At 43.2% G+C, this 26545-nt stretch overlaps 2 protein-coding genes and 1 long non-coding RNA gene across 4 annotated transcripts in view; 2 read left to right on the top strand and 1 right to left on the bottom strand.

The window, feature by feature from the left end:
* The window catches only part of LOC147757872 (uncharacterized), a 31298-nt gene extending 8854 nt beyond the window's left edge, over positions 1 to 22444 (bottom strand). Inside the window, exon 1 of the long non-coding RNA XR_015321003.1 lies at positions 22316 to 22444. This is a non-coding gene — a long non-coding RNA (uncharacterized LOC147757872). The remainder of the gene's footprint in view (positions 1 to 22315) is intronic.
* LOC111244049 (uncharacterized) lies at positions 10446 to 18836 on the top strand. Of its 2 annotated transcripts, none has more exons than XM_022790606.2 (4): positions 10446 to 10931; positions 11836 to 11864; positions 13923 to 17076; positions 17310 to 18836. In XM_022790606.2, exons 1-4 carry the CDS (start codon positions 10895 to 10897, stop codon positions 17453 to 17455), a joined length of 3366 nt encoding a protein of 1121 aa, XP_022646341.1. In that variant the 5' UTR covers positions 10446 to 10894; the 3' UTR covers positions 17456 to 18836. The 2 variants fall into 2 exon arrangements, with proteins under 2 accessions (XP_022646341.1, XP_022646340.1); XM_022790605.2 differs by lacking the exon at positions 10446 to 10931 and adding an exon at positions 10938 to 11088.
* Positions 22445 to 22476: 32 nt separating the features above from the next.
* On the top strand, positions 22477 to 25828 carry LOC111244050 (transmembrane protein 267). Its single transcript, XM_022790607.2, has 3 exons — positions 22477 to 22680; positions 23787 to 23848; positions 24601 to 25828. The coding sequence occupies exons 2-3, from the start codon at positions 23837 to 23839 to the stop codon at positions 25312 to 25314; spliced, it is 726 nt and encodes a 241-aa protein (XP_022646342.1). The 5' UTR covers positions 22477 to 22680; positions 23787 to 23836; the 3' UTR covers positions 25315 to 25828.
* The last annotated feature ends 717 nt before the right edge of the window (positions 25829 to 26545 follow it).

The following is a 26545-nucleotide window of genomic DNA, read 5'->3' on the forward strand; positions in this document are numbered from 1 at the left end:
CGAATCACGACTAAGCTGGCCCTGAACATGAAAATGAAATACGCGAATGAAAAATTAGTAATAATATTGACACCTAACTCGGTCGAAGCCACGGCTGCGGCTATGCCGACAGCAAACGCAAGATACAACGGCCAGTTATGGGGAGGAATAACGTCGTTTGAGGGGTGCTTCAGTCTGATCTAATGTCAGCTGAAAGATTCGTAACTATGAAATATGGCCGCCTTATATTTTCATTGCCAATCAAAATCGTGTTTTCCTTTTAATCAAAAGTAAGAACTGACCCCTATTTTCCAACCTTCGGCCACCATTGTACTAACTGCTTGCCGAAACAGTCTCAAATCCAACCTTTGTCACCCACACGTTCTGATTATCCAGTTTACTATTGCTTAGAGTCAGTAATTTCAGGCGTCCTTCTATAACTGCACAACTATTATCGTGGTAGTGGATACTGTTTAACAAAGTTAGCGGCAGACATCTGCCTATTGTTTAGCCTATGATGGCCATCAAATGTTGGGATATTCAATTTAATACGTAACTTTCGCGGCGCTCGGGCGATGGGAGAAGAAAAAAAGTAGCGAGAAAACTAAAACCTAGCTATTATGGTGGCTTGGGCCGTCCTACAACCGCTATGTTTCGAGCTCTACGTCCGGTATCGTCATGGGGTATTCCGTCAGACTACTGGCTCCCAGCACGACATTAGCCGTGGCTCTGTTTATGCCCGCTCCGAACCTAGACCACAACGCATCCCCCAAAGACCACACTTCCCATTAAGGACACGGCCGTGTCGTTACCCATTAAACTTAACCAAGAAACAGTGAGCCAACTGGTGCCATAATAGCAATAGTTAGCATTGTGATAGAAATGCAACTATATGTTTATCTGGGTAAGGAAAAGGACAATATGTATACAGAGACCATGGTTAATGGCAGGCGTTGAAATTTCGGACGGTGGTAGCGCTTTGGCATTCTAGGCGGGGTAGAGCATTGGCTATCCTTATTAATTTTTAGCTGCATTCAGATGTTTCTGTAACACGTTTTCTACACGTTTATGTTTGGCTGCTTATTTGATGAGATAGCAATGTCCTATGGACTAAAAGGTGTAGATACAGCCATCTAGATATAACTGATTATGCTACTGTGCAAATGATTTCCGCTAACAGTTGTCGTATATGTAACTATAGAAGCACTTTATCTCCTTGAAGGTACGACCAGTCAGTTGGATAATTTCCATTTCGAAATTCACAAAACAAGTGACATATTACTGGCTGGCTCACAACAAGAATACATAGCTGGAGCTAGTAGGCGCGGTCGCATCAATAAACAGGTCCTTTTCTTGCAACTATTCTCTCAGTACCTTCATATCAGTCAAGGTGTTCCCAATTCAGTTTTGTCGAGGAAACGTTGACGTCGTGAACGAAAGCGATCCCGTAGCCGCTCTAGAGGACAAACACCAGTCCTTTAGCAGTGGCAGACCAACTGAATATGTTGCAGCTATACAAGATAACGGATCATCTATAGGTTTTTTCTAAAACGAACGTGAATGAGAAATTAAAGATGGGAAGCCCCAAAAATTATGTGTACTGAAATAGCTTTGGCAGTTTAATGTCTACGAAAATTTACAATATCTTTTGTCGGTTAACATAAGACCCGATGATGAATACCTGCTGGTCTACCCATCCGTCGAGCCCGCTCACTGAGACGAAAGACACTGCAACAAAAAGACTCAAGTCTTATAAGCGATACCAGTCGAAAACGTATGTCGAACATTCCTGTTCTCATTCTAAGTCAAGACTCACCTTGGAATAGAACTCGTGTGAAATTAAGTTAAAATTAAAAGCAGAACGGTCAGAACTTCTGGGTTGGCTAAGGTTAGCAGACATTTTGGTAGGTTAACTAATTGGACGATTATAGGGTCTGGATCTACTATCGATTTCCTTGCTTTGATTCAATGTTTGTCCATAATAGAAATCGTATAAAAATCTACGTTTTTTGTTTTGTCGTCACAGTTGACCCTTGGCATATCCGCAACACTGGCCGAAGGTTAGCACGAAATTAGAGTCATCGTATGCGCGTCTTGCCTCGGATATCCTCACCACGTGTTCCTCGTCAAATATAGCCACTAATAATAAAAGCAAACGCGTCATCAGAAACGCTAGACGTGCATACTTTGAATATAGTCAATTTGTCAGACTCCAAAGAATGTATGGGATCTGTTTTATCACCCACGATGAATTACTCCCTGTTAATTCACGAGACAATGCGCCTAAAAGGTTCAGGCACAAGAAGATTAAAGTTGAACGTAAGCATGCCCCAGCATTGATCCCCACCTAGTGTAGAAACGTTGCCGAGAGATCTTTAAGAACCTTTAAATCGCTATCCGTTGGATTTGAACAGATCTTCGACAGCAGTTGCTTATATTTCAGAGAAAAAAAGAAACACAAAGCATTGACAACGGCGGTCACAAGGGTGCAGGAATAAGGCGCCGAAAAGCAGAACCAAAAAATCGGCTATCGAACACCGTTGTTACACTAAGCAGGATCATTGGTGACGAAGAAGGCTTAAATATATAGCACATTTAAAGCTTGGCCATGTTTCCTCTCTTCCTTTCGTTTTGCCTATTTAATAATTAAGCTGTACTAAAAATGAATAAGACGGAGATTATAAAGCGCCTTATTTTACTACCTGTGACATGTATGAGAGTTGTACTATGATTTTTTTTTCATGATTATTTACAACTTTAAATCTGTTTTAAAAAATGGTCGACCCACTGTACGGTCTAAGGCTGTTACCCGGGCACAAATGGGCAAAATGGCAAATCAAATGGAAGGTGTGTTTTATATGATATACTACTGCGGGATATTGATGCACTTCTTCGCAACCTCAACTAGCAGATGTCTATTATGTGCGGCGTTACTGTGAATGGCATTTTTTGAAAGAAAAACATCCGCGCGCATAGAGGACAGACTGCCGAAAGCATTTTAAATACCCAGACAATATAAGAATTCGATGCGTTACCAATTAACCAGGGAAACCAGTACCCATTCTGACATCACCTAATTTACGACACGCACACACATTCAGCTACTTTTGACACTTGCTAGCAAATTAGACGATCGTATATTGAATTTTAGTGTTTTTTTGCATTTCTGTGGGCCACGTCACCTGTCATACAGGGCTGTTTCCTCTAAAGGTGGAGGGGCAGGAACAGAGGGGCATACGGCACGACTGGCCATTTTTCCGATATCTTATTTGGCGAAGGGCCAGTTATGTTTTGCCTGTGAGACCGGTCAGGCTACATGTAACGACTTTCAGTGCCTTTGCAATCGATTGCCAGCTGGTCTTTGACAAATGAAACGTCGGAGTGAACAAATCGGCCCTCCCAATACGCCTTTGCGAATACTCATGTTGATGTCATCGTCTGCAAGGACATTGCCGTAGGATTAGATGTCCAATCGTATACTAATACGTAGCGTTCAGGTTCAATATGTTTTATTTCGTCACTATGCGAGTTGTTTTGTATGTTTCAACATATCGAGTGTACATCTTGTATTGTCAATCATCAACTGTATCATCATTGAGAATTCTCTTTTGATTGGTAGCGGTTTCAACAGGACATCGCACGGAGACAACACGCTATATATATATATATATATATATATATATATATATATATGTAAAGCGTGCTAAAAAGTGCAAAATAGATTTGTATTTCGATAAGATATAAGCAGAGCTCGAATATAGCCAACAAATGGAGATGATATATATATATATATATATATATATATATATATATACAGTACATTATTTATTCACCGTGGAAACATTTATTGATTGATTTCGTTTGGGGCTCACAATGGCATTATATTTGGCAGGTACATTTCATAATAGCTGTACTCGCAACAGCCGTGCAACCCGTACGGGCCCTAAACGTTCCAACGCTATACCTTCGTCCCTTTTTTGGGGGGTGTCGGTCGGTCATTAGCTTGTGCAGCTTAAGCCAGCCAAAGCTTTGATTGTCTAGCAACCAACATAGAAATCGTGTAAAAGCCGTCTTCGTCATGCTATTGGCAAACACAAGAACAAACCATTGTACCGTCCAATCGTATTTTTACGGCCTGACGCATTTGAGAACAAAGCTATGTCAATAGTAGCTCGATAGACAAGTACGTTTCGAGTTAATTACAGACGCCAGTCAGAATCACGGGTATAAGTATGCACAGATGCACATTTTTCCCGAAGGCCCACATTGTACCGAGAGCATACCGCGCGCCTTAATGTGAGTCGCAGGGTCAACCAGTCGGTTCGGTGACACCATCGTCGGTAGTTGACAATCTATGGTCAAAGTGCTATCACTATATACTCTTCGCGACTCGAACGCGATCAGTCATATTAGAAAACTTTCATCGAAAAATGCACGCTTACATGTATCGGGGGAAGTGTTTCACGACTGTCATCTGTTTGGAAAACTTTATCTACAGGTTTTCAACTTCATAAATGATCTTCACCCTACCGTCGTTAAGCCGTGAGCACAGGGCGTACATACAAGGCATTTGCTTTTCGCTTAACAGCCAATCCTCGTCAATGGTTTGTCGCATCAACTTGTCCAAATGACAATCACTGGACAAGCAAAGGTAAGCCCGCTCGGGCCGCATCCAAAAAGAACTACCTATAGGAAAGCGTAAATTATGCGTTCCGTTGACCACCGTAAGCATGGTTCACTGCGCGTTTCTGAAAGCTGGCAAATACATTGGAGCCATAGAGAGCTACGTCGGCTCTGTTTGTAAAACTAGTTTATTATTAGCGTTCTTTTTTTCACCAGGACAACGGTCGGGTGCGTACGCAACTATGACCATTGTACAGTTAATGGGAATACTCGGAAAAACGACGTCATCTTTCACGCACCCTATATATATATGTTATTATCGCTATTATTGAATCTTTAAAATGACCTTGATGGCCAAGCTTCAGCAGCGAAGGCGAAGCTGAAAATTTAATATATTCATTTTCATAGACGAAGCTTTCGTTCTCGGTTCGACCAGTGTGTGCGGTGTACCTGTCGAGAGGAACATATGTCGCTGGACAAAGTCAGTTCTTATCCAGCTATATTGTACATATATGGTAACCACTTTAGGCGGGTAGAAGCTGTGCTTTAAAAAAATTCCCATCTGCTAATTATCTATCACTATTTTCTTTCTTTAGTTACTGTACGACATGTGCATAATATACTCCCAACGATTCCGTGAATCGGCAAAGAATGACTAGAGACACCTACGTGTTTTATGGTCGTCATGTATCACCGTTTGTGCGCGCAGTAAAAAGGAACTCGTGAAAAATCGCGCTTGATTACGATATCGGTCTGTACGTTCGTCAGCATTTGGACGACAAGATATTTTTAAATACGATGGGCCAAGGAGTATGATGGGGTATGGGGGGAAGATTATGTGCTAATTTAGTGATACGTCACCAGCGATGATCCGATTCGTTTGCGCCAATCGCTCTCGCTTGACTAGCACTCATCGCCGACTCACTGACGCTGGCATCCTTCCCTTAGCCATTTAAGCACGCAGGATTGGCTAGCCACTAAAAAAGACATTCGTTGGAAGTGGGTTTCTCGCATCTAGCACCAGCTGTTAACAATCAACTCTTCTGCCACTAGCTTAAGCCGCTGCATCGCAAACCTGTCGCCAAGATAGATAGCTTTATTTTGTTAAATTTAAATCGTAGCCCTGCAACATAACGCGCTTGCGAAGCCTGGTGTCGTCAGGCGGGTCATTCACGAGACGGCTGCTCGTTCGTGCTCTGTACAAGACTGATCATTCGTTGTCTATAGTAGCTACAGCGCTGGACGTTGCTGACGGCTAGGGACGAGAACGGGTTGCTCCTGCGACCCGTGTTTCCATACAAGCCGTGCGAACGTCGCAAAGCAAAAACCCTGAGGTAAACCGCGCAATCGTGTGATCTGATAAAAATAGATGACGGCTAGTATATATTATTGGCAGGCGAAAAAGTTTCCCTTTAGCAGGCGGCATTACGTGACAAAGCGGTCCATGTCAATTTTGCTCATACTGAAGCTCACGCTGAGAATCATTGGACAAGATCGCCGCTATTATTTCAACCATTTGCTTATAAGCGCTTGTGCGGTCCTAGTTATCATTCTTGTCTTATCATCGTCATGTTGACGCGACACGACTACGCGATCCCCAAGACTGGGTTATGGGCCGTGATAAAACCATACATTGATTTATGTAGACCTAATGTTGAAGGTGAACACAGTCGCTATGGAAAAAAATGAAATGGTTTTAGCTAACTTTAACTGACTAACTTCAATTAACTAATATTGTTAATTCGATAATGTCGGACATGTTGAAATCGCCGATGGCCTAAGAATAATTTTTTTCGAAATTTCCACTCTATCCACAACGTGCAGTGTGACTGCAATCTGAACTTTCAACTTACGCTAATATTCTTGCTCGTAGCATTATAGGAAATCAAATACAACGCTGGTAACCGTCGCTAGGGCGGTAGATTATATAGCGATGCAGCAGTCGTAGTACCCACCCGTTACAGCCTCCGACTGCGCAGGAAAAGGATAGACATAGGAAGGATAGTGCAAGCAGTCATTTTACAGCATGCTCTCTAAATAATACGTCCGTTCTACTTCATAATAAGCACAACAAGACGTCACTATTTTCATAGATATAGAATAAAACAATTGAAATTTCACTTTTTAAGGACACGTTTTATTCTATCTTTTTTTAATTATAGCATTTGGCCAAGCAAAAGCTCGTCTAATCGCCCGCGAAGAGAAGATAATACGTTAAGTCCACTTCGCTGTGGTACGAAACGACCGCTTACGAATCAAAAGGAATTTGCTTACGTGCGTTGCTATGAGTACTTTTCGAACGGCAATTGTAGAAAACTTTTACTGGCTCATCCCCGAATCCGTCAGCCTTTACCAGAGCGATGACAATGAAGATAAACGATAAATAGATGACAATATTATCGTCAATAAGGGCTTGGAAAAGCCATATTCTGCTCAGTCATAGTGCATTGACGAGAAATAAGGGTTCTCTCATTTAGATTCAAATTGTATGCGCACGATGGCGCGTTTTATCGACAACGATTATAGGTTACCATAGTTTGGCGTCTACCACAGTCAACTTACTTTGGTGTTTAGCGCAAAGTCGATGAGTTTAGCTATAGTTATGTCTTTGCCTAATAGCTCTTCGTTCACCTCGATCAGAAGAAACTAGAAGAGTGTGGTGGAGTCGACTTTAGATTAGAATAATGCCCATAGCATCAAATGAGATTATTACCACGGAAGAAGCTTGTCAAAACGAGCAAAATATAAATGTGGCGAAACCTTAGAGCCGCTAGTAATGGAAGCGATATCTTGTTGGGGGTTCCGTTGCAGTTTCTACAGAACAGAAGATAGCGCATCTTCTAAAATGGCAAATGAAACAGGGAGGTTGGGGGGGGAGGGGGTACAACCGTCGAAAACTTACTTCTTTTGTACACGATGGGTGTCTACTTCAAGAAGAAATAGCAAACGGCTTCGAAGTTGCTTTGTCCTTTTTGGAAAAATTCAAGAAACCTCGACTCGGTGTCCGATCGACCGCGAAACAGTCCAACAATCGCAAATAACGCGTTACTTTGCAACTCATATGTCACCCAGCAGCAGTCATCGAACAATGGAAGTACCGTGGGCAAGCAATTGAATATAAAAATAAATCGACATGTCCTGGAAACGAGGTATGCTAACTATTATTTACGTTCCATAGTAACCGCTCTGGACCGTACACGTTCATTGCCAGCTGACGACAGCCCCTGTAAATCTGTAATATATACTCTATCAAAATGAGCAGCAGCTTTTTAGGCTATTTTTTCATTTTATTGTCCGCCGCAGCAACAACGACGGAGAACTTTTGACCCTGTAACGAGTGGATACGTAAATAGATATCTACTTTAGTACAGGGGCAAATAGTAACGAATTTACACTCAAGTTCAATTTGTAAGTGCCATAAGGTCGTGTTTGCTGCTGCTGTTGTTGTTGGTTTCCCTCATTTTCGTCCCTTCAGTCGCATTTATCTGTATCAATGTGACAGACATTTTGTTCGCTTCCTTCAAATATCATTACATCAGCGCTCGTTCGCTCTTTTACCTGACATAACATTATTTTCTACTGAGAATTATTGCCACTGTGCATTTTGGACGGATGAGACAGTAGCAGCGCGTCATCCATGGTGCTTCTGTCGAAATCTCACTTACTAGCACGCTAACTCTAGCGTCCAGTCTGGCCTGGTAGATTCGTTTCGAGTTTTCACAAAAGTAAAGTATAACATTTTTAGACTACATTTATGGTTAGTCCGAAACGTTCAGCGCTAACCAGCCTTAACCCTGCTGGCAATAACGTATTCGCGTATTAAATTTTTGCGCACATATTGGTTTAGGTTCGAATCCGAACGTCAGCTTTTTTTGTTTGTGTTGATAGGAGCGCACCATCTGAGGCAACGCGTCACAGTACTACCGGGCATAAAAGTTGAGAAATCTATTGTTCAGTGTTTAGGTCGAGCTTAGATACACTTCGTTTTGTGCTTGGAAGACTAGCAGCGTCGAGCGTAAAACTAGAAACGTTTTACGCAACTACTAGTGGATTACGCAATTGAAAAGTGAAGGGTTTTGAGCTAGTATTCGAACGACATTACCTCCTAACGGCCAGAAACGTTCTGTTCGGGCTCTCATTAATTCAAACAATGCATCATGACAATATAGGAGTTTTGTGAAGTCTGTGTACGGGCAAGTGCAAAATATTTGGTTGAATATCACATGATATTCAACCAAATAGATATGCTCCACCTGGTACGTTTAATTATTGAGGGCAGGACCATTTGGGCAGGACGCTTGTGGAGTCTAAAAAAGATAGAACCGTCGTTTAAATTTTTCGAAATTTGTTGAAAAAGGTAATTTTCTATGAGAGACGACTGAGAATACGAACGAAGTTTCTATACATGGAGTATACTTGCTAGAATGCGCTATATCATAATGTTTTGTTATTTCAACATATCTTGCAAACTTTGAATTATTTAATATTCTCTATATGCTTCATTCAATAAGACTCAGTTGTAATTGTGAAAGTATAATGTTCAGTTGTTTCATGACATTATATAAAAGGGAACTACGCGATGACGTCAGTAGTACCTAGAACATGGAGTCTTCTGTATAAAGTACCGTGTAAAAACACGAAAACAATGATAATATTGTGAAAAAAACATCTTAGCTGAAAATGAGCCAGCATCCTAACACTCGGAAGCTTAGTAGCAAACCTTATTGCCGAGATCGCTATATTGTACTGTTGAGGAAGAGTCGATAGATAGGTAGGTTTGGCTCCTATATACTTTGGAACGTTTGAGAGTCGCAATAATATTTGCACCCTAAATGAAATCTAACATTTTCAGGTGACTTATACAGTAAGAACGGTTCTTTTTTGTCTTTCCGTTTGTTTTTCCGTATCATCCATAAAACTCTAACGCCTATCCACAGTTTTATAATTCTTTAAGTTTCACCGCATGTTGCTTTTTATAAGCGTTCACCTCACTCGTTAAGCCCCTTAATACTAGAATTTACGCTCCCTAACTTGGCATAGAAGAATATCTGCTCGACACATCTTTCATAACTTCGGGCGGTGAGGCATAGCACGAAAGTTTCTGTTTTACGCTAGAATTCGACAAAGTGCCAAGGTACCACCATCAGTCTGGCCCCAACACCCTTTGGACCGTTTCTATCACAGTAAATTCTATAATGGAGGCCAGCAAATGTTTCGCCTTCCTGTTCAGTACCCCTTTCCCCCATCAAAAAACCTAGTCGCTCAGTCAATCCCTTACAATGGGCCGTTCCTTTTCGCGTGCATTTGCATGCTATCTGCTTTTCTGCCTATACAGGCTACCAGCCTTCACACTTGATGTTTCGCGCATCGCCTTTCCACCCGCGCACCATTAGCCGCGCACCCCATATGTAGCCCTATGCCCTAACATATCTTTTACTTCTGACTTTCTAATCATCGTTGCTCACCTGTTGCTTTCGGCTCGCCCTCTCCTCGGCTGTATAGCTATTTTACCGATAGTGTTTAAAGGACGGCCAAAAGCATCTCCGGACCTTCCTTCTCGTTAGGACATACATGCGTCGCTTTTCTGCTTTTCTTTTACGTTCTGATTTTTTTGGTTGCTTTCTTTGCAACAGCAGCAGCATTGATAGTGACAATAACAGCTGCAGCAGCGCCACCGGTAACATCAGCGGCGGCGGTGACGGCGGCAACTTCGGGGACGACAAAAGCTGTTCAAGCATCGGCAGAAAAATTCTCTCGCCGATATATCGGTGCGCGCGTCCCGCGGCAGACACAACAGCAGAAGCTGCGAATCACCAGCCCCCTTTAGCTCCAGTTGGCCTCTTGCCTCTTTCTTGCTCGACGTTTTCTCCACTTTGCGGTTTCACCCTATCTTCTTCTTTCCCAAGGTGGAACAAAATCCGCGCGACTGCCCTACGCCCCCACTTCTCCCCCTTCATGTGTATCACAGTCATTCACCGGTAACCGGTCAAACCCCATAACCAGCAGCATTAGGGCAAAAACCGCCCTCTCATCCATAGCTCGTCCTGCACGAACTGTGGAAAGAATTGTTGGCCGCATGCTGTGTACGATACCTGGCTACCTATCAGTATATTCTTCTATTGTAGATTTATGTTCCCTCGCTATATAAACCGGTGGACTCCGACAGTCGGGCCAGTAGTAGTTGCGGCTACTGCATTGTTCAGTAAGTTGAGCTGAGTCAGGCGCGATCCTGGATCTGACTTGAAGAACGAATGAACTTGCAATTAGCACACAGTGACAGCAAGGACGTACCATGCGACTGTGCAGCCTCGGCTCCGTACTCCTTTGTGGTAAGCAGTATGCCCAGCGAATGGATTCAGTATTAAGGTGCTAGTGGACATGGAGGTACTACTATTTCGATGGCAATATTCAGTAGCCGGTCTACCGTGCGAGTCAAGACGGACCTCAATAAGGACACAGATCCTGATGGAGAGAGACCGCCGTTCGGTGCGTTCAGGCTGTAATCTCTTGAGTTCGACGTAATGCAGAGGATGTATACTCATTGAATTTGAGTTCCTGAATAAGTTTACGTGTGCGTGGGAAGACGCTGTATATTTTGCTGGGAGTTCAAATAAGATATCGGCCTAAAAAATCTGCCCGGACGTTAATTACTCTTGCTTGTTGGAGTATCTGTGCATTATCTACTACTGTAGTAATGGCTCTAGTTAGTTGCTATGTGCTTATTGTTTTACTATCGATATTGAGATAAATTGCTTAAACCTATGAATGATAATCAGCTCTAGGAACCGGTTTTTCTGTTGATTGAATTTGTGTTTTTAAGAGTGTGATTCTTAAGTTCATGATAATAGTCTGGTTCTATCACATTGGGCTTTATTACGAAGTTCAGGCCAATTCGAAATGGTCAAACCTCTCAGCAACAACGAACTATTGTCACTCCAACAGTTATAAACATTGCTTTCTAATATAATAAACATGAAATTGATATCTAAATGGAGTTAAAATAATTTTAAAAGGTATTCTGGTATCCAGATTAGGGTTTTATAAAATTACTTTTGATTTATAGTAGTAAAAAAAATTGTGGTAAAAAATTAAAGTTTGATTATTAACATAGCTAAGTGTTGATCGGCCAGCACAGAATGATTACTGCACTGTACCTGTAGTAAATTATTTGAGACTTTCCGAAGGATCCTTGCAGTGTTATATTGCTACTAATGAAATTCTCTTGGATTGCAGGAGCCACTCTAATCAGCACCGCCACCGCGGTAAGTTCGTTCATATCCGACCACAATAATATCAGCGCCTTAAAAGAAGAAACTGAGAAGTAATTTGTGCTTTAAAAAAATGTATTTCCACCAAAACCTATCTTGTCTTTAGAGCGTAACATTCGAGGAAAAACCTATGTCATAGTTTGCCTATACACTTGAGAAGCTTTACTTCGAAACCGTGAGCAATTCGTACGAGGGCGTTCATCTACCGGGTTTAAAGGCACTCACGCCACAGAGTCGATATCTCGCAAACTTTTTAAGCTTGTCAATTATAATAGTTTCCATTTACGGTCAACATTGGATTTAATCTCAGACTATACCTGAAGCTATGCAAAATAGCATTTATAACTGTATACTCGGTAAGTTATTTGGACTAAATGTATCCCTTACTAGTTTGATCTGCGGCCAAGTCAGAAAGCTATGGTGGTCAGTCATATTAGTCGATGGCCTCTAGCTATTATCGATGACGAATTAAAATAACAACGTACTACTGTCAGTTAAAATATCGATGAGGACAGCAAGAAACAACTAGGACTCAGTTCTTAAAGTTCACATTACACAGCGACCATATATATCCTGTCTTTGACACACGAACGAAGTTAACAGGCAGATTGGACTCCTCACAAGAGTTTGAACCCAAAAGCTATTCTGCTCCCCATAGTCATACGCCACTAACGATAGTAGAGAAATTTACCGCAGACTATCCGCTGATTCGCCAATCAGAGTGACCACTCAGTTCATCTCTGGTGCACGCTATCTTTACCACCAATAGAGCATCGTCGCATGGGCTAAGAGTCATTTCGTTTGTATTCCAATCGCACAGCAGATCGCATTGAAGACCTCTGCCGCAGTCAAAAACAAGCCAGAGGATTTGCAAGCTATTGCCACCACCACTATTTCTCACACGTGATGCTACTTGATGCAGTGTCGCAAATGCTCTGGTAAAATGCTATTCTATTGTTAGACGCTGGAACACCTGTCCGGGATTCTCTGCGTTAGTCATGTACATCTATGCTTCCCAATGTGCTGCCTTTTCTTTTTGTTCAACGATTCCTGTGACTCAGGCGTACTTAATCAGTTAACTGAACAAAAATCTGCTGCTGACAGCAATGCCGGCCTCAGTAGCTGCGCCGCTTCGGCTTTTTGAGAAGTCCACCGCCGCTTCGTTCGATCGATCGATTCATCGATGTTAAACAAAGATGGAACGTGAACCCGACGACCTATGGCATGCCTCCTTCTCCTCCTTTAACTGCGGCTCGGTAGACGCACCCGCAGCTGCAACGGCAATCAACAGCAGAACAGCAAAAATTGCCTTTCAAAGAGTGCTCCTTGCCCCTGCTGTTATATTTGTAACGTCGGTTTTCTTGGTGAACTCTTTGCCCCCCCCCCCCCCCCCCCCAGGGAACAAGATGCTGGCCCTGTCGAAGATTTCATTCACAGATGACGCTATTACAATACGACAAACCATAAATACCCGGTCCTATTCCGACCTATGGCAGCCGTGGCCATTTAGGCTGCTGCCGCCGTAAACTGACTTGACTGTCGCTTGTCGCAGGCTTTGGGGGACGCTCTTTTTTAGCGTCGACAGGTCAACGACGAAAAATGATCGACAGCACTAGCAGCGAGCAAGCAGGACATTACATATATACTACTAATAATCTTCCTATCGTAACTTGACTTTTGACGACTTTTAGCTTGGCATAAGCAGCCTATCGGTATTGCATTAAACTGTCTCCACAGAAGTTATCGCGACATGATCTTACCGCCATCATTGATTGGCCGGTTGGCTGCTGCTCCTTTGGTATAGTCTTTGTTACTAGTTGCAGTCTGTGCCATAACGACAAGCAATTTATATAGAATTGATCGTTGCCATCAAATTATGATGCGTAATAAGCCCGGCAACTGATGGCGGATTGATTAATACCTCTGTGTGTACATAGCCATCCATTGAACGATATATTGGTTAAAACAGGACTGCACGATTTATAAAGTATATTTATCATTTGTCAACATACATCTTATATTGTATACTATAAACACATTTGGCTATTGCAGCAAGGTTACGGTGGTGCTGGAGATCTGATCAGCGTTACGCGAAACCTACCCCAGCCAGAGTATACGCAAACCGGTCCACAGCCCGACTATAAGAGGCCAGCTGAGCTTCCTCAGCCACAGCCACGACCCCCTCCTCAGACTGAACCGGACTACTCACCCGAGCAACCAGTCCCTCAGAATGTTCCGACCCGACCTCCGACGAAGCCTATTCAGAACTATGCACCTGTACCCGGCGGACCTGGTCGCGTCCCCGTTCCGACGGTACGCCCGACGCCTGGTCCTGCTCTAGGTCAGTCCGGTCCAACACCGGCTCCGACCCGAAAGCCGGCCATCGCCCCTGGGCCGGCACCTATTCCAAGGCCAATGGGCCCTCGTCAACCGGTCCGTGTTCCAGAACCCACTGGGCCTGCATCCACTGGTCAACGACAGCCTATGTATGTACCTGAGATACAGGGACCCGCATCTGGACCTACTCCTGATTCAATTCCGGGACTCCGTCAACCCGCATACACTCCTGGAAATCGACCTGCACCTGGTCTTGCTCCTCGTCCCGAACTAGCGCTGACACCAGCTCCTCGTCCTGGACTATCCCCAGCACCAGCTTCTCGACCAGGACAAGCTCCGGCACCACGACCTGTTTCACCGACGCTTCAGCGCCAGCCGGCTTACGTTCCTATGTCACAGGCGCCTGGGTCTGCACCAAGGCCTGCTCTAGGACCCATTGCAACACCTGCTGTAGGTTTCAGTCCAAGGCCTGCTTCAGGGCCCGGCCCTTATGAACAGACGGGCGGTTTGGGTCCACAAAGCCGCCCTGCGCCTGCGGTCGGTGGGGGACAAGGACAACGGCCTGGGGGAAGCCCTGACTATGACGGTGCGTTTGATGACGGTTCGTACAAGGGCGATGATGGCCAGGTATGGCCCGCAATTCGGGGTGATCCTGGTAAAGACTACCCCATCTATGCATCTGTTCCGGAGACTGGATTCTCTTGCGATCAACAAGATTTACCCGGATACTATGGAGATCCAAACGCAATGTGTCAAGTATTCCACATCTGCCAAACGGATGAGGAGGGCCAAAAACGCATTGACTCATTCCTCTGCCCCAACGGAACAATATTTAACCAGCGGTATTTTGTTTGTGACTGGTGGTACAACTACGACTGCTCAGAAACGGAAGGTTTGTACAGTCTGAACGCAGAACTTTACAAAGAACCTGAACCTGGCCGAGAACAATACCAGGTAGCGCCTCAGCCTGGCGCCCGTCCTACAGGTCCTATTCAGAAAGTCACCTTTACGCCTCGTCAACCCGCTTACGTACCCAATCTGCCGTCACAACCTGCTCCAGGCCCAACCCGAGACGTTGCGCCAAGCCCTGCCCCAAGCCCCGTTCCAGGCCTAGTTGTAGACCGAGTTCCAGGACCAGTTCCAGGCCCAGCTTCAGGCCCAACCTCAAGACCAGTCCCAGGCCCAGCTCCAGGCCCAACCTTAAGACCAGTTCCAGGCCCAGCTCTAGGCCCAATCTCAAGACCAGTTCCAGGCCCAACCTCAAGACCAGTTCCAGGCCCAGCTCCAGGCCCAGCTCCAGGCCCAGCTCCAGGCCCAGCTCCAGGCCCAGCTCCAGGCCCAGCTCCAGGCCCAGCCTCAACACCAGTTTTAGGCCCAGCCACAACACCAGTTGCAGGCCCAACCCCAGGCCCGATTCTCCGTCAACCGGCCTACCTTCCTGAGCAACCGACACCATCATCTGGTCCACGTCCTTCACTTTCTGTACCCAACCAGCCCACCTACGTCCCTGAAACATCAACCGGTCCTACTCCAGCTCCGGCTCCCCGTCAGCCGGCCTACCTTCCTGAACCACAAGCACCATCACCTGGACCACGTCCCTCACTTTCTGTGCCCAGCGCACCAGCCGGTCCTGTTCCAGCTCCCGCCCCCCGTCAGCCGACCTACCTTCCTGAGTCACAGGAACCACCATCTAGTCCGCATCCCTCACTTTCTGTACCCAGCCAACCAACCTACGTCCCTGGGACGCCAGCCGGTACTGTACTGGCTCCGGCTCCCCGCCAACCGGCCTATCTTCCTGAGCCACAGGCACCATCACCTAGTCCACGTCCTTCACTTTCTGTACCCAGCCAACCAGCCTACGTTCCTGTGGCACCAGTTCGTTCTGTCCTAGCTCCGGTTCCCCGTCAGCCGGCCTACCCTCCTGAGCCACAAGCACCATCGCCTGGACCGCGTCCCTCACTTTCTGTGCCCAGCGAACCCGCCTACATCCCTGAAGCACCAGCCAGTCCTGTTCCGGCTCCGGCTCCCCGTCAGCCGGCCTACCTTCCTGAGCCACAAGCACCATCGTCTGGACCGCGTCCCTCACTTTCTGTGCCCAGCGAACCCGCCTACGTCCCTGAAGCACCAGCCAGTCCTGTTCCGGCTCCGGCTCCCCGCCAGCCGGCCTACCTTCCTAACCCACAAGCACCATCATCTGGACCGCGACCCTCACTTTCTGTGCCCAGCCAACCCGCCTACGTCCCTGAAGTACCAGCTGGTCCTGTTCCAGCTCCAGCTCCCCGTCAGCCAGCCTACCTTCCTGAGCCATCGGCACCATCATCTGGACCCAGCCAACCCGCCTACGTCCCTGAAGCACCAGCCGGTCCTATCCTAGCTCCGGCTCCCCGACCAGGCTCTGAGCCTACACCTGCTCCCCGTCAACCACCTCAGCCATCGTACACCGCAGATATAGCATCCGTTCCAGCACCACCCAGCCAACCTACCTATATTTCTAGACCAGCTCCTGGTCCGCCCCGCCAACCCTCCTATACTTCCGAACAAGCACCCGCCCCGGCACCTCCGTCCCGTCAACCATCTAACACCCTCAATGTCCCGGCACCTCTGGCACCATCTCTACCACAACCGACCTCTACCCCCCAGGCTTCCGGACCAGCGGCACCTCGTCAGCTCACCTACATGCTATCCCCTTCGATACCTGCCCTACGACAGCCAACGTACAATGAGCCAGGACCAGCGTCAGCTCCACAATTTTCCACGTCAGTTGCCCCTAGTCCACCGTCTGCTTCGCAACAACCGAACTATCAACCCGCCATTCCTGGTTCTAGAGCTCCATTTAAATCGATCCAAGAGAAACCGCAATACGGCAAAGGTACGTTCGGTAGATTGCGTTGCCGCCAAACCAACAAAGTCCTTTTGATCGTAAACCGCTGATGTAATAATGAAATACGTACCCTTTGTCTTTACATGTATCGTTGTGCGACTCGTGTATGTTCTACTATCGGTTTTAAGCCTTATGACTAGTGCTTTTGCCAAGCGCTGCTTCTTGCGACATTTGACATTAAGGTGTTAATTAACGTCACTGTTGTAATCGCTAATTTGCAGTATCCCAACGGCCAAGCTATAACGAACAGGCACAGAACCAGAGGGGTTTCGAACTGAGCCAGAGCGTTCAACCAGTGCCCGCGCCTCAGCAGTCGGCGACGACCGACGAGGACGAAGAAGACGGAGGGCGCTATTATGGACGTTAAATCACAAATATCTGAACTCGTTCCAACGTTTGCGATACATGGGTAACCAATGAAGTGCCGACGCCAACAACCCCTCTCAGGGGCGATAATGCCGCCAATCTTAGCAATGTTGTTTTGGGAACGCTCTGGTAATTCCGTGAAGATCACAAATGATTCACACTGCTGAACCACCCAAGCTCTTCCGATGCTGGCCTTGGACTAAGTCAGCATATTTTGTAATAATTAAGCGTCTTTGCAGTGCGCGACTCATTCCAAATATTTAATAGCTCCTTTTCAAATGATTATCCAATTTATTTGGCCTGTACAACCTACAACAAAGATTACGAACGGAAGCCATTAACCGTGACTCAAGCCAGCGACAATGCTAGAGGCGAAGGCCTCCAAAAAACGATCAAAAAAAAATGAGGCACACAAGAGAAATTGCTTTTGGGTTTCACCTTAATCAAATGCCGACCCAGAGAACGAGTTTACGCAGAAAGAATGAGTTTCTATTATCGACAGACAAGCTGAACAAATGAGACAAATCGGATCGACTTAACATTTGCATGCAAGGTGTAAAAGCCTTGACTTGTACGTCTAGAACCCGTTTTGTCAAGGTCGACACACGGCCTTGCCTTACTGCATTAACCTATCTTGTCGTCCACCAATTCAACCAATCAACCACAGCTTCATACATCCACCTCAACTTCAGTTGCTCTTAGCTCTTCTAAGTCATTGTAATATTTATGCGGTTCATCCAGTTTTCTCATGACTTCATATAACCTCATGGGAGCCTTATTCAGGCTTATCCGTACATACAATTCGCACGTGTGAACATCTGCAGCATTCCACACTTGATCCACAAACATCAACAAGCAGACGACGAGCAGATTTCCTTCTTTCCTCTTCCCACGTAAATATTTCCAGAAGCGCGCATACACGCACCTATTTATTTTGCTGACGGTATTACCATATGACTACGACACTGAGGCGAACAAAAAACAACGAAAAACTCGCTCATGATAGACAGCTTACTCGATAAGAAGAGTTAGAACGAAATAAAATGAAGCATAGGTAAGTTCAAGAAAAGAACTTCTACTAATTGCTGTTGCTGATCGAACGAATTGTCTAATGGTGCTATTTCAGCATTACGTGTGTCTTCAGTATATATATATATATATACTGAATACAGTATGTATATATATATATAATGGTAGATAAATGAGAGGCTATATGGATATAGCTCTTGGATGGTGGCTGGAAGTTATTGTCGTTCCTTTCTGCTACTCGAAGTGTATCATACACAGTAGAAAGGATACACGATGGCGACTGCGTTACGAGGAGCCCACGAGAAGAATAGGGAACGTAAAACTGAATAAAGGCACCAGTAAGACGTATCGGCTCAGACGTGTTTTAATTCAATCCAATGTGTGTAACTTTGTGTTTATAGCTTGCCCACCTACCTTTTACAGTCCGTGCCACTATTCATTTTTTTCTTAGTGGGTACTCTACCCTTTCTTTTTTATGGGCCGCTAAGCCAAATTTCTAATATATTAACTTATTAGAGTTCTCTTAGAGAAAGGAGTCCGTGATCTCATTACTGTATATTATTCCATCAATTTTTGCAGATGCGTTTTTCGACATGTTTTTTTTATTCTATCATTAATCGAGGGATTAATCTATCCTTCTGTTGTTCAATTAGCTCATATAATTAAACTAGCTTAGCAAAACTAGCAAGACTGAGGTTCATGAAATCCGTATTAGTAGTATTATGTTTCATAGTGTTTTCCATTTAATCAAGCAATAAAGAACTTTCATATTCTAGACTGTTAACTGAAACAGATGCCAACTATCATTATTTACCTTGCAACTGCTTCTAACATAACTACGAAAACGTAGTCTATTAAAGATGAATGAAAACCATTATTAGCAAAATTGAGGAAAAGGTTTTCTAACGATCCAGTTCCAGAGATAAGCAGTTCCAATAATTTCCAGAAACCAAAGTCGACTTTAACTATCTGACGACTATTAAGTTCCACGAATGACGCTAATGACATGCGAGGTGCGAACAGACCACAGCGCCACGTACCAATATTTGGATGCACCGGTAATAAATAGGGTATGTTATATCAAAGCTTTTCCGAACGGCATCGCAGAAACCAGGCCTACATTTCGAACGCACACATTTGTCCAACGTACGTATAATTACTATTCATCGACTATTTCATTATCTCGTAACATATGTTCACGTTCTTCAACGGGTAATAATTTATTACAGCTGTTTTTTGTCTGCTTCTTCTATTATTTGTGCACATGCGCTAGCATCTGTTATTAATATTTATTACCGATGTTTGTTATGCGCGTATATGTCTGTCTAATTTAATTACGATACTAGTCTGCTTCTAATAGACAATTACATTGAGCGCATATATGTAATCCGTGATGAATATGCAATTGATTGGGGTTAATGGTCGAATCTTTGAGAAAAAACCAAATTACAAAAAACCAAAGAAAATAACACGATCATTGATGTACCACAAGCTCTACTACGATAGCAAACACCGATGGGGTCATTGCCGGCCCAGAAACGTCTTCGATTTGGTGGGCGTCCAGTTACCGTTGCTTTTGACACGAGCAGACACATGCATCAAGGAGCCTCCGCCATGGATTCGCTTATCGGCTTCCACGGTACCAAGTGCTAATGTGTCATTTCATTTGTGTAATAAATAATGCACATATCCAAACTGGAAGTACCTGTTGTGTGCAACGAAAAGCAACTTCCTTCTAATATCGAACGCTTCATCGCAGATTTTTCGGTCTCTACTCGATGTATTCTATACACTGGTTTTTCAGTAACGCAACACTTGCAAAAAGCTAACACTTTTTCCGTGTTCAGCTATAATTCAGATACGGAATTAACTTGTGTTTACTTTTTCTTTTTCATACTGTGTATATTCTTTGCTAAATAATTTATTTTATACGGTAGATTCAATGCACACAGCTGGTAATAACTAATATGTCGACGCCGAAAGTAGTAGCAGACCAAGCTCCGACGGGCCTACTCCAAGATTAACACTCGTTAACACCGCTCCCCTTTAGTTTCATTCCCTATTCGCTCGGAAACTCATTACAATACGACGGACCCTGTTAAATTAGCCAATGGAAACGATCTTTTTCTAACTGCATGTAGTTCGGATTATTTCCACTCTTGCGGTAAAATTTATATTTTCTATTGAACAACGAATAGACTACTAGTTGACATATTAATAGTATATGATCGTTTTACTTTTGTGTCCAAAACTAAATGGATCAAATTAATACTATATAAATATTTATAATATCTGTTTGTCAAGTTCTGTAGTGTCTTATCGTTTTCGCAGATATAGGCGTATATATCTCTACAGTCCATGGTACAACAGCGCCAATTACTATGAGTCCACTATTTTTGTCTCTTCGAGTTCAGTTATACCTCATTTCGTATTGCAGCTTATCAGCTTAAATTTAATCGAACGCATATGGTCCACAGCGAGATTCGAGCCTGGGCGGCCTAAGTTGAACGATAGTTTGGCAGTTTTTACTTTTTTCGAATTTTACGTCAACTGAGATTCGAAAATATATTGTGCAACCTAGGGACTATCGCGACCGCTATCATATTAATTTTCTGAAACTTCGATTTATATTCGAACGCACAAATGTATATTTAAACGAAACATATTTTCTAAGTAAATTCTAACAAATAAGTTTTCCTTTGATTGTAGATAGGGTTCAAACTAGAAATTTCTCTAAAAAACCTTTATTAAATATATAAAATTAAACAAAGAAGAAAATGTCTACGTGCAAAATATAAGCTTTAAAAAGTAAAGCAACAAAATCAGTGTTAAAGACTATTTTGTCCCTAAAACATAGCGCTTCTTTTCAACGTTTTGTATCTTTCTTATAAATGCGTTTTTTTAAAAAAAAAAAGCAACGTAATTTGTATGGCTAATGCACATCTCATTGAATACGCTGCCATAGTAACATATTTCATTTTCAATTTAGCGAATTTCATTGTTGGAAAATTGTTACTAAGGGTTATATTTCCCGTGCCCAGAAACCCCCCAGATGAGCCCCTGTAAGATCTAGCCTGGCCAAACCGAAGAGGCGATTTATTTTCTAAATTATTACTAAAAGGATATAATTCGACCTGCAACTAGCTAACCTGAAAGGGTACGTTATTTAGACACCTTTGATCATACCGAAAAAGTAGATCGAAGTTGTAGTGAACGAATACTGTTCCCATATCAAGCTGTTTGCGCAAAAGCAGCTATCGAACCTTTTTTTGTCGAATTTTTATGTTTACTGCGTACTCCACGATTTTTCTCAGTTATAGGTTCAGTTTGATTTTTCTTATGTTGAAGTAAATTGACACGATCAGTGACGCAGGAAGTGATCATTTAAGATAAGTTCCTATAAGTTAGCTGGTTCGCTTTCGCTCAAATAAGCTATTAGTCATAACTACGACTGTCACCATATTGTTAATATTTGCGCATTCCACTCTCACATTTTATGCATGTTACAGTGTGTCTATATAACTGGCGCGTTCAAACTAACTGCCAATTCCTTTTTTCGTATAATCTTCTTAGGATCTTTGAGCATTAGCTCACCGTATAACAAACCTCTACTATATTTGAGTTGTGACAGCCACCACTCATACATGAAAACTTCATCATCATTTTAAGAACATCATATCTGCCTTAAACCGCGCTGGTTGATATACTGGATCTACGAACACTCGAGCTAACGATTGCCTTACATAACAAGGTGCTTTCCCGTCTAAATTATTAGGCATCACTTTAGACAATAATTTTCTTACCTATGACGACGCTTATAATATGTGAATACCTGCGCTGTTTGTCGGATTAACAAATATCTGACCGGCCGGAGTCAATTGTTATTTGATAAACTTGAGCCTTGACGATAGTCACGAAGCAGACCCTAATCCAGGAAAGGTTCCGCCGATTTAGGCGAGGTCTCAAAAATCGACGGAAACAGCTGCCAAGTAGGCGCAGTTGCTCTCCTGCGAAATTCGAATGGTGCTTGCAGCCTAAGTAGTTTGTGGCTTTTAAAAACTTCTATACAGCAGTAAATCGGTTTGTTTGGAGCAGTAATGACTGTATAATAAATGTGTGGTGCGCGTCTTCAGTCAACTCTACAGGAAGTCCAATGGAGCTTTAAAACGGCATTGAATTGACCGCGAAATAGAAAAGGTCTGTAAAACATATCTATTTTGTCCCGCATTATTCTAGAATTCGATTTAACGAATCTGTGCCAGATTGCTGGTCAGGTCGAAACGTTTTAGATTGTTTGATTGAAGTACACTACTTTCTACTATAATTTGATTTTAGTTTAGATATTAAGAAATTTTTAGCATCTAGAATATGAATACCTTGACTGTATGGGCTAATCAAGTGGAACAACATATAAAGAATTCGGATGATTGCGGCTTTATGCGATTGTGACACAGTGACTGACATTTAATTATGAATGATAAATAGCAAAAGCAACGAGTGTAATTAGCGGTTGTTACTATTGCTTTGTGAACTGAATAGACGCGTCAAGTACTTATGTTCCCTATGCCGTGTTCTGATATAAACGTCACTAGGGGACCCTGGCTGTTCTTAATAACTTAGTAAGCTGCTTGGTCAGTGCTGTGCAAGATTTTTCCGGGTCAGGCAGGTATCAGAATTTGTGTGTATGTTTCTACCACGATAAAAATAAAGCTTCAGGTAACAACTGTCTAGTAACAACTAAGTGTAATAGCAAACATTATGTTATCAACGTGTATTTAATGAAAGTGTACAAATGATCAATGGAGATGTGTACACAAATAGAATTCTACGTTAAATCGTATACTGGCAAAATAGTTTAAGTTAGAATTGATGTGCATGTTTTAGATAGATACGTGAACGAAATTTGTGTCAAATTATTATACACTGTGTATTATAAAACACTTGGTTGGAATCAGATTGATGATTGAATCATCATTGATTTTACTTCTACACGTCCAGTTTTTGTGCTACTACGTGTCTCATGTTAATTGTGTAGCCATACCTCATTTAAAGGCATGCTGTGCCGATTTGCCAATTAACCGTGCCTAATATTTTTACACATCTGACGAATTGGGACGGGAAGTATACACGTGGCCAAGGAAGTTACAAAACAATATCTGGGTACTTAAGGAATAGACAGAACCATTCAAGGAATAATAATGTAACACCCGAGTTTTAATTTTTCGCTTCCTTTGTCACCCCTGCTAACTATTAATGTCTAATGGATCGTACTTCATGCGAAAACTCGTTGACTTCTATTGCAGAATGAAAAAATAATGCAGCGGTAATTGACGGCGGCTTTAGCTTACCGACAATGACATATTTGGTGAGTTAGGTTTCATCCACGTAGCTTCGGTGGCTAGTAGGTATCTTTTTGAGTGCGTGGTCATGGTAACTATGGATACATGGCCATCGCTGGTTTTAGCTTCAGAAAACGATTACCGTTTCATGGACCTGTTGGAAGGACCCTGGATAGGTTCTTCAAAGTCCACCGTTTTACATCTTCCAGTGGGGCCACTCGTTAATGTTGTACCAAGGAGGTGATACCAAGGAGTTCTTCACACAATAAAAATAGCTAACGGCGTAAAACCTCATTCACAGTAGTTCCTCACGTAATCAAATGACCAATTTATTGAATATCATTTTATTCATTGTAAATGTATTTTACTGACATGAATGTATTTTATTTTTGACATGATATAAAACACACTATCTTGAGAACGACCACATACCGATGTTGTTCTACTTTTACCTACGACCTGTTTTTTTCTTTTATTATGCACTAATGCGGTTTACATGTCTCACACATGAATAATTGTATCAGCTAACAACAAATAATTAAACTTTTCAATGCGATCGTATTCGTTAGAAATTTTATTATATTCTTATTATGTTCGTTAAAGAGACCTACACTCACTGATAAGGCATTTCTTCTTATATAGTACATGTTTTAAAAGAAATTGTTTTATTATAATATTATACACTGCACTATGTGAACTGTCAAATAATCTAGTAACATACTGTAGCTAATAAAATAGCTCTCACCATAGTGATCCTTATTATAAATTTCTATTTCAGAGCAGAGCAACATCTGGTCGCCCGTTCGCAATCTCACCATGGCTCTTTGTAATACCACCGCTGGCGACTCTTGTTAACGTAGTCTCGGACAGCTTCTCTCGTTTGTACTTATCAGCATCCCTCGAGCTTTTCGCACTGGCTGACTCGTTGACCCATTCGGTTGTTGGAGTTCTTCTTACAACCGTCGTGTTTGTACATCGTCGACCTTTTCGGACGCTGCTCATCACCTCGTGGTTGTGTTCAGCGCTTATCGATGTGGACCATTTCATTAGCGCCGGCTCCGTGAGCCTATATGCAGCCACTAGTATTCATGGGCATGGTCGACCATTTCTGCACGACACAGTAACTGTCGCCGCACTCTGTGTCATTGTAATCGTTATTTGCGAGCTGGCTTACCTTTGGCGACGAAACAGCCGACAGGTTAATAGCTGGGGAGAAGCATTCCTTCCTAACAGTAGTGATAGCACTAGTAGCAGAGCCGAAAACGCGCTGCGAGCACGATTTTATACGCCGTACGTGATCACACTTTGTGTGTCGCTCCTTGCTCACCATACGAGAGATGCGCTTCGTCGAGGCTTCTGGTTCCGGCCTTTGAATACAAGAGCGATCTCTTATCCAGAAATGACGTTAATTTTCTACGGTCTGGTTTTCGTAGGGAAGTTTTTTGCTGACGCAACAACAAATATTCCGAGGCGAAGCGTGTTCACGGTGTAGATAAATTTAGGCTGGTTAATTCATATGAGGTATAGTGATTTGCAACGGTGTCCTGTATGCTTCCATTCCATAGAATACGTTTAAGGGATAAAAGCTTTGTTTTGGCGTAACTATATAATGCCGTGTACATAGTTCAACTGTTAATGCTATTGAAAAGTACGATATTTATATGTTTACCTCTAATTGTATTCCTTATGGATAGGTAGCCAACCGCAAAGGTTCATTCAAATCAAAGATTACCTAGAAACACTCTTTCTAATTTAGCCCACTATTATGTAGATCATCGTGATATAATCAATGCGATTTTATACTCCAGTTACATCATTCTTAACAAAACTTTTTACGATTGCGCTTACGGGTGGGTTATATCCAAGCGATAAAAAGAGAAGCAATGGCCATTCATTCACCGAGACGAATCGCGTTGCGAATATGATGTTTATGTGGAGCGAGCTCTAAACTAAATAAATTCATTAGAAGCTTCAGTAACGGTAGCTTCTAAGGAGCTCTAATTGGACTTTCCAGTAGTTACTAGACTTCAAACTCAAGCCTGGCATAGCTTTCAGATGTAGGGAAGTCTGCCAGGATCTGGAAGCCAGGATCACAAGCAACTTTTCGGCTTTGTAGATATTATTTTTGGTATAAGTGGCTTCAGTTAGCTCTCGCAGATGGCCGGCCATATAGCCTCGAGGGCGTTTGTGCTCTTGGCTTTAGTAATAAACAAAATGTGGCCGCAGCTAACATAATGACGTTTTCCTAGTTGAACATAGACATATATCAGCTTCTAGTTTACGTCACGGCACTAAATATGGCGCGATCGGTAAATTATGTTTTTCAATATCTACTCCGCAGTATCACCATAGAATTATTTTTGGGGTTGAATAGTTTAAGGACTGCGTTGCTTTATTATTCATAGTCGAAAGAAAAAGTTTTCTTAAAAATAAAATGCAACCAAGGTAGTGGCGCTAGGCCATACGAAATTCGCCGTCGCGGAACTCGGATACAACTAGAAGTAAAAACGCTTATGGGTATCTGACCCACGCGAGAAATCTGTTTCCAAATTAGCACTTGGTTTACGATAGGGGTAGCGATGGATCTTGTCAATGTGAATACTACAGAGAAATCCTGAAAGCAGCCTGATAGGAATTCAACATGCGGGCCCGACAACGGCTACAGGCCTCTGTGCGGAGGAGATAAGGCACGTAACCGAAGCGACCTTTCGAGTTTTGAGAAC

This window comes from Varroa destructor, unplaced genomic scaffold (genome assembly GCF_002443255.2).
Source record: "Varroa destructor unplaced genomic scaffold, Vdes_3.0 BEIS01000002.1, whole genome shotgun sequence".
Lineage (NCBI taxonomy): Eukaryota > Metazoa > Arthropoda > Arachnida > Mesostigmata > Varroidae > Varroa > Varroa destructor.

What these genes read in the sequence shown, in the direction of transcription:
- LOC111244049 (XM_022790605.2), top strand. Translation starts at nt 11,001, where the DNA reads ATGGCAATATTCAGTAGCCGGTCTACCGTGCGAGTCAAGACGGACCTC. An exon ending in TAATCAGCACCGCCACCGCG is followed by an intron (nt 11,865 to 13,922) that starts GTAAGTTCGTTC and finishes TGGCTATTGCAG; the next exon opens with CAAGGTTACGGTGGTGCTGG. An exon ending in GAAACCGCAATACGGCAAAG is followed by an intron (nt 17,077 to 17,309) that starts GTACGTTCGGTA and finishes GCTAATTTGCAG; the next exon opens with TATCCCAACGGCCAAGCTAT.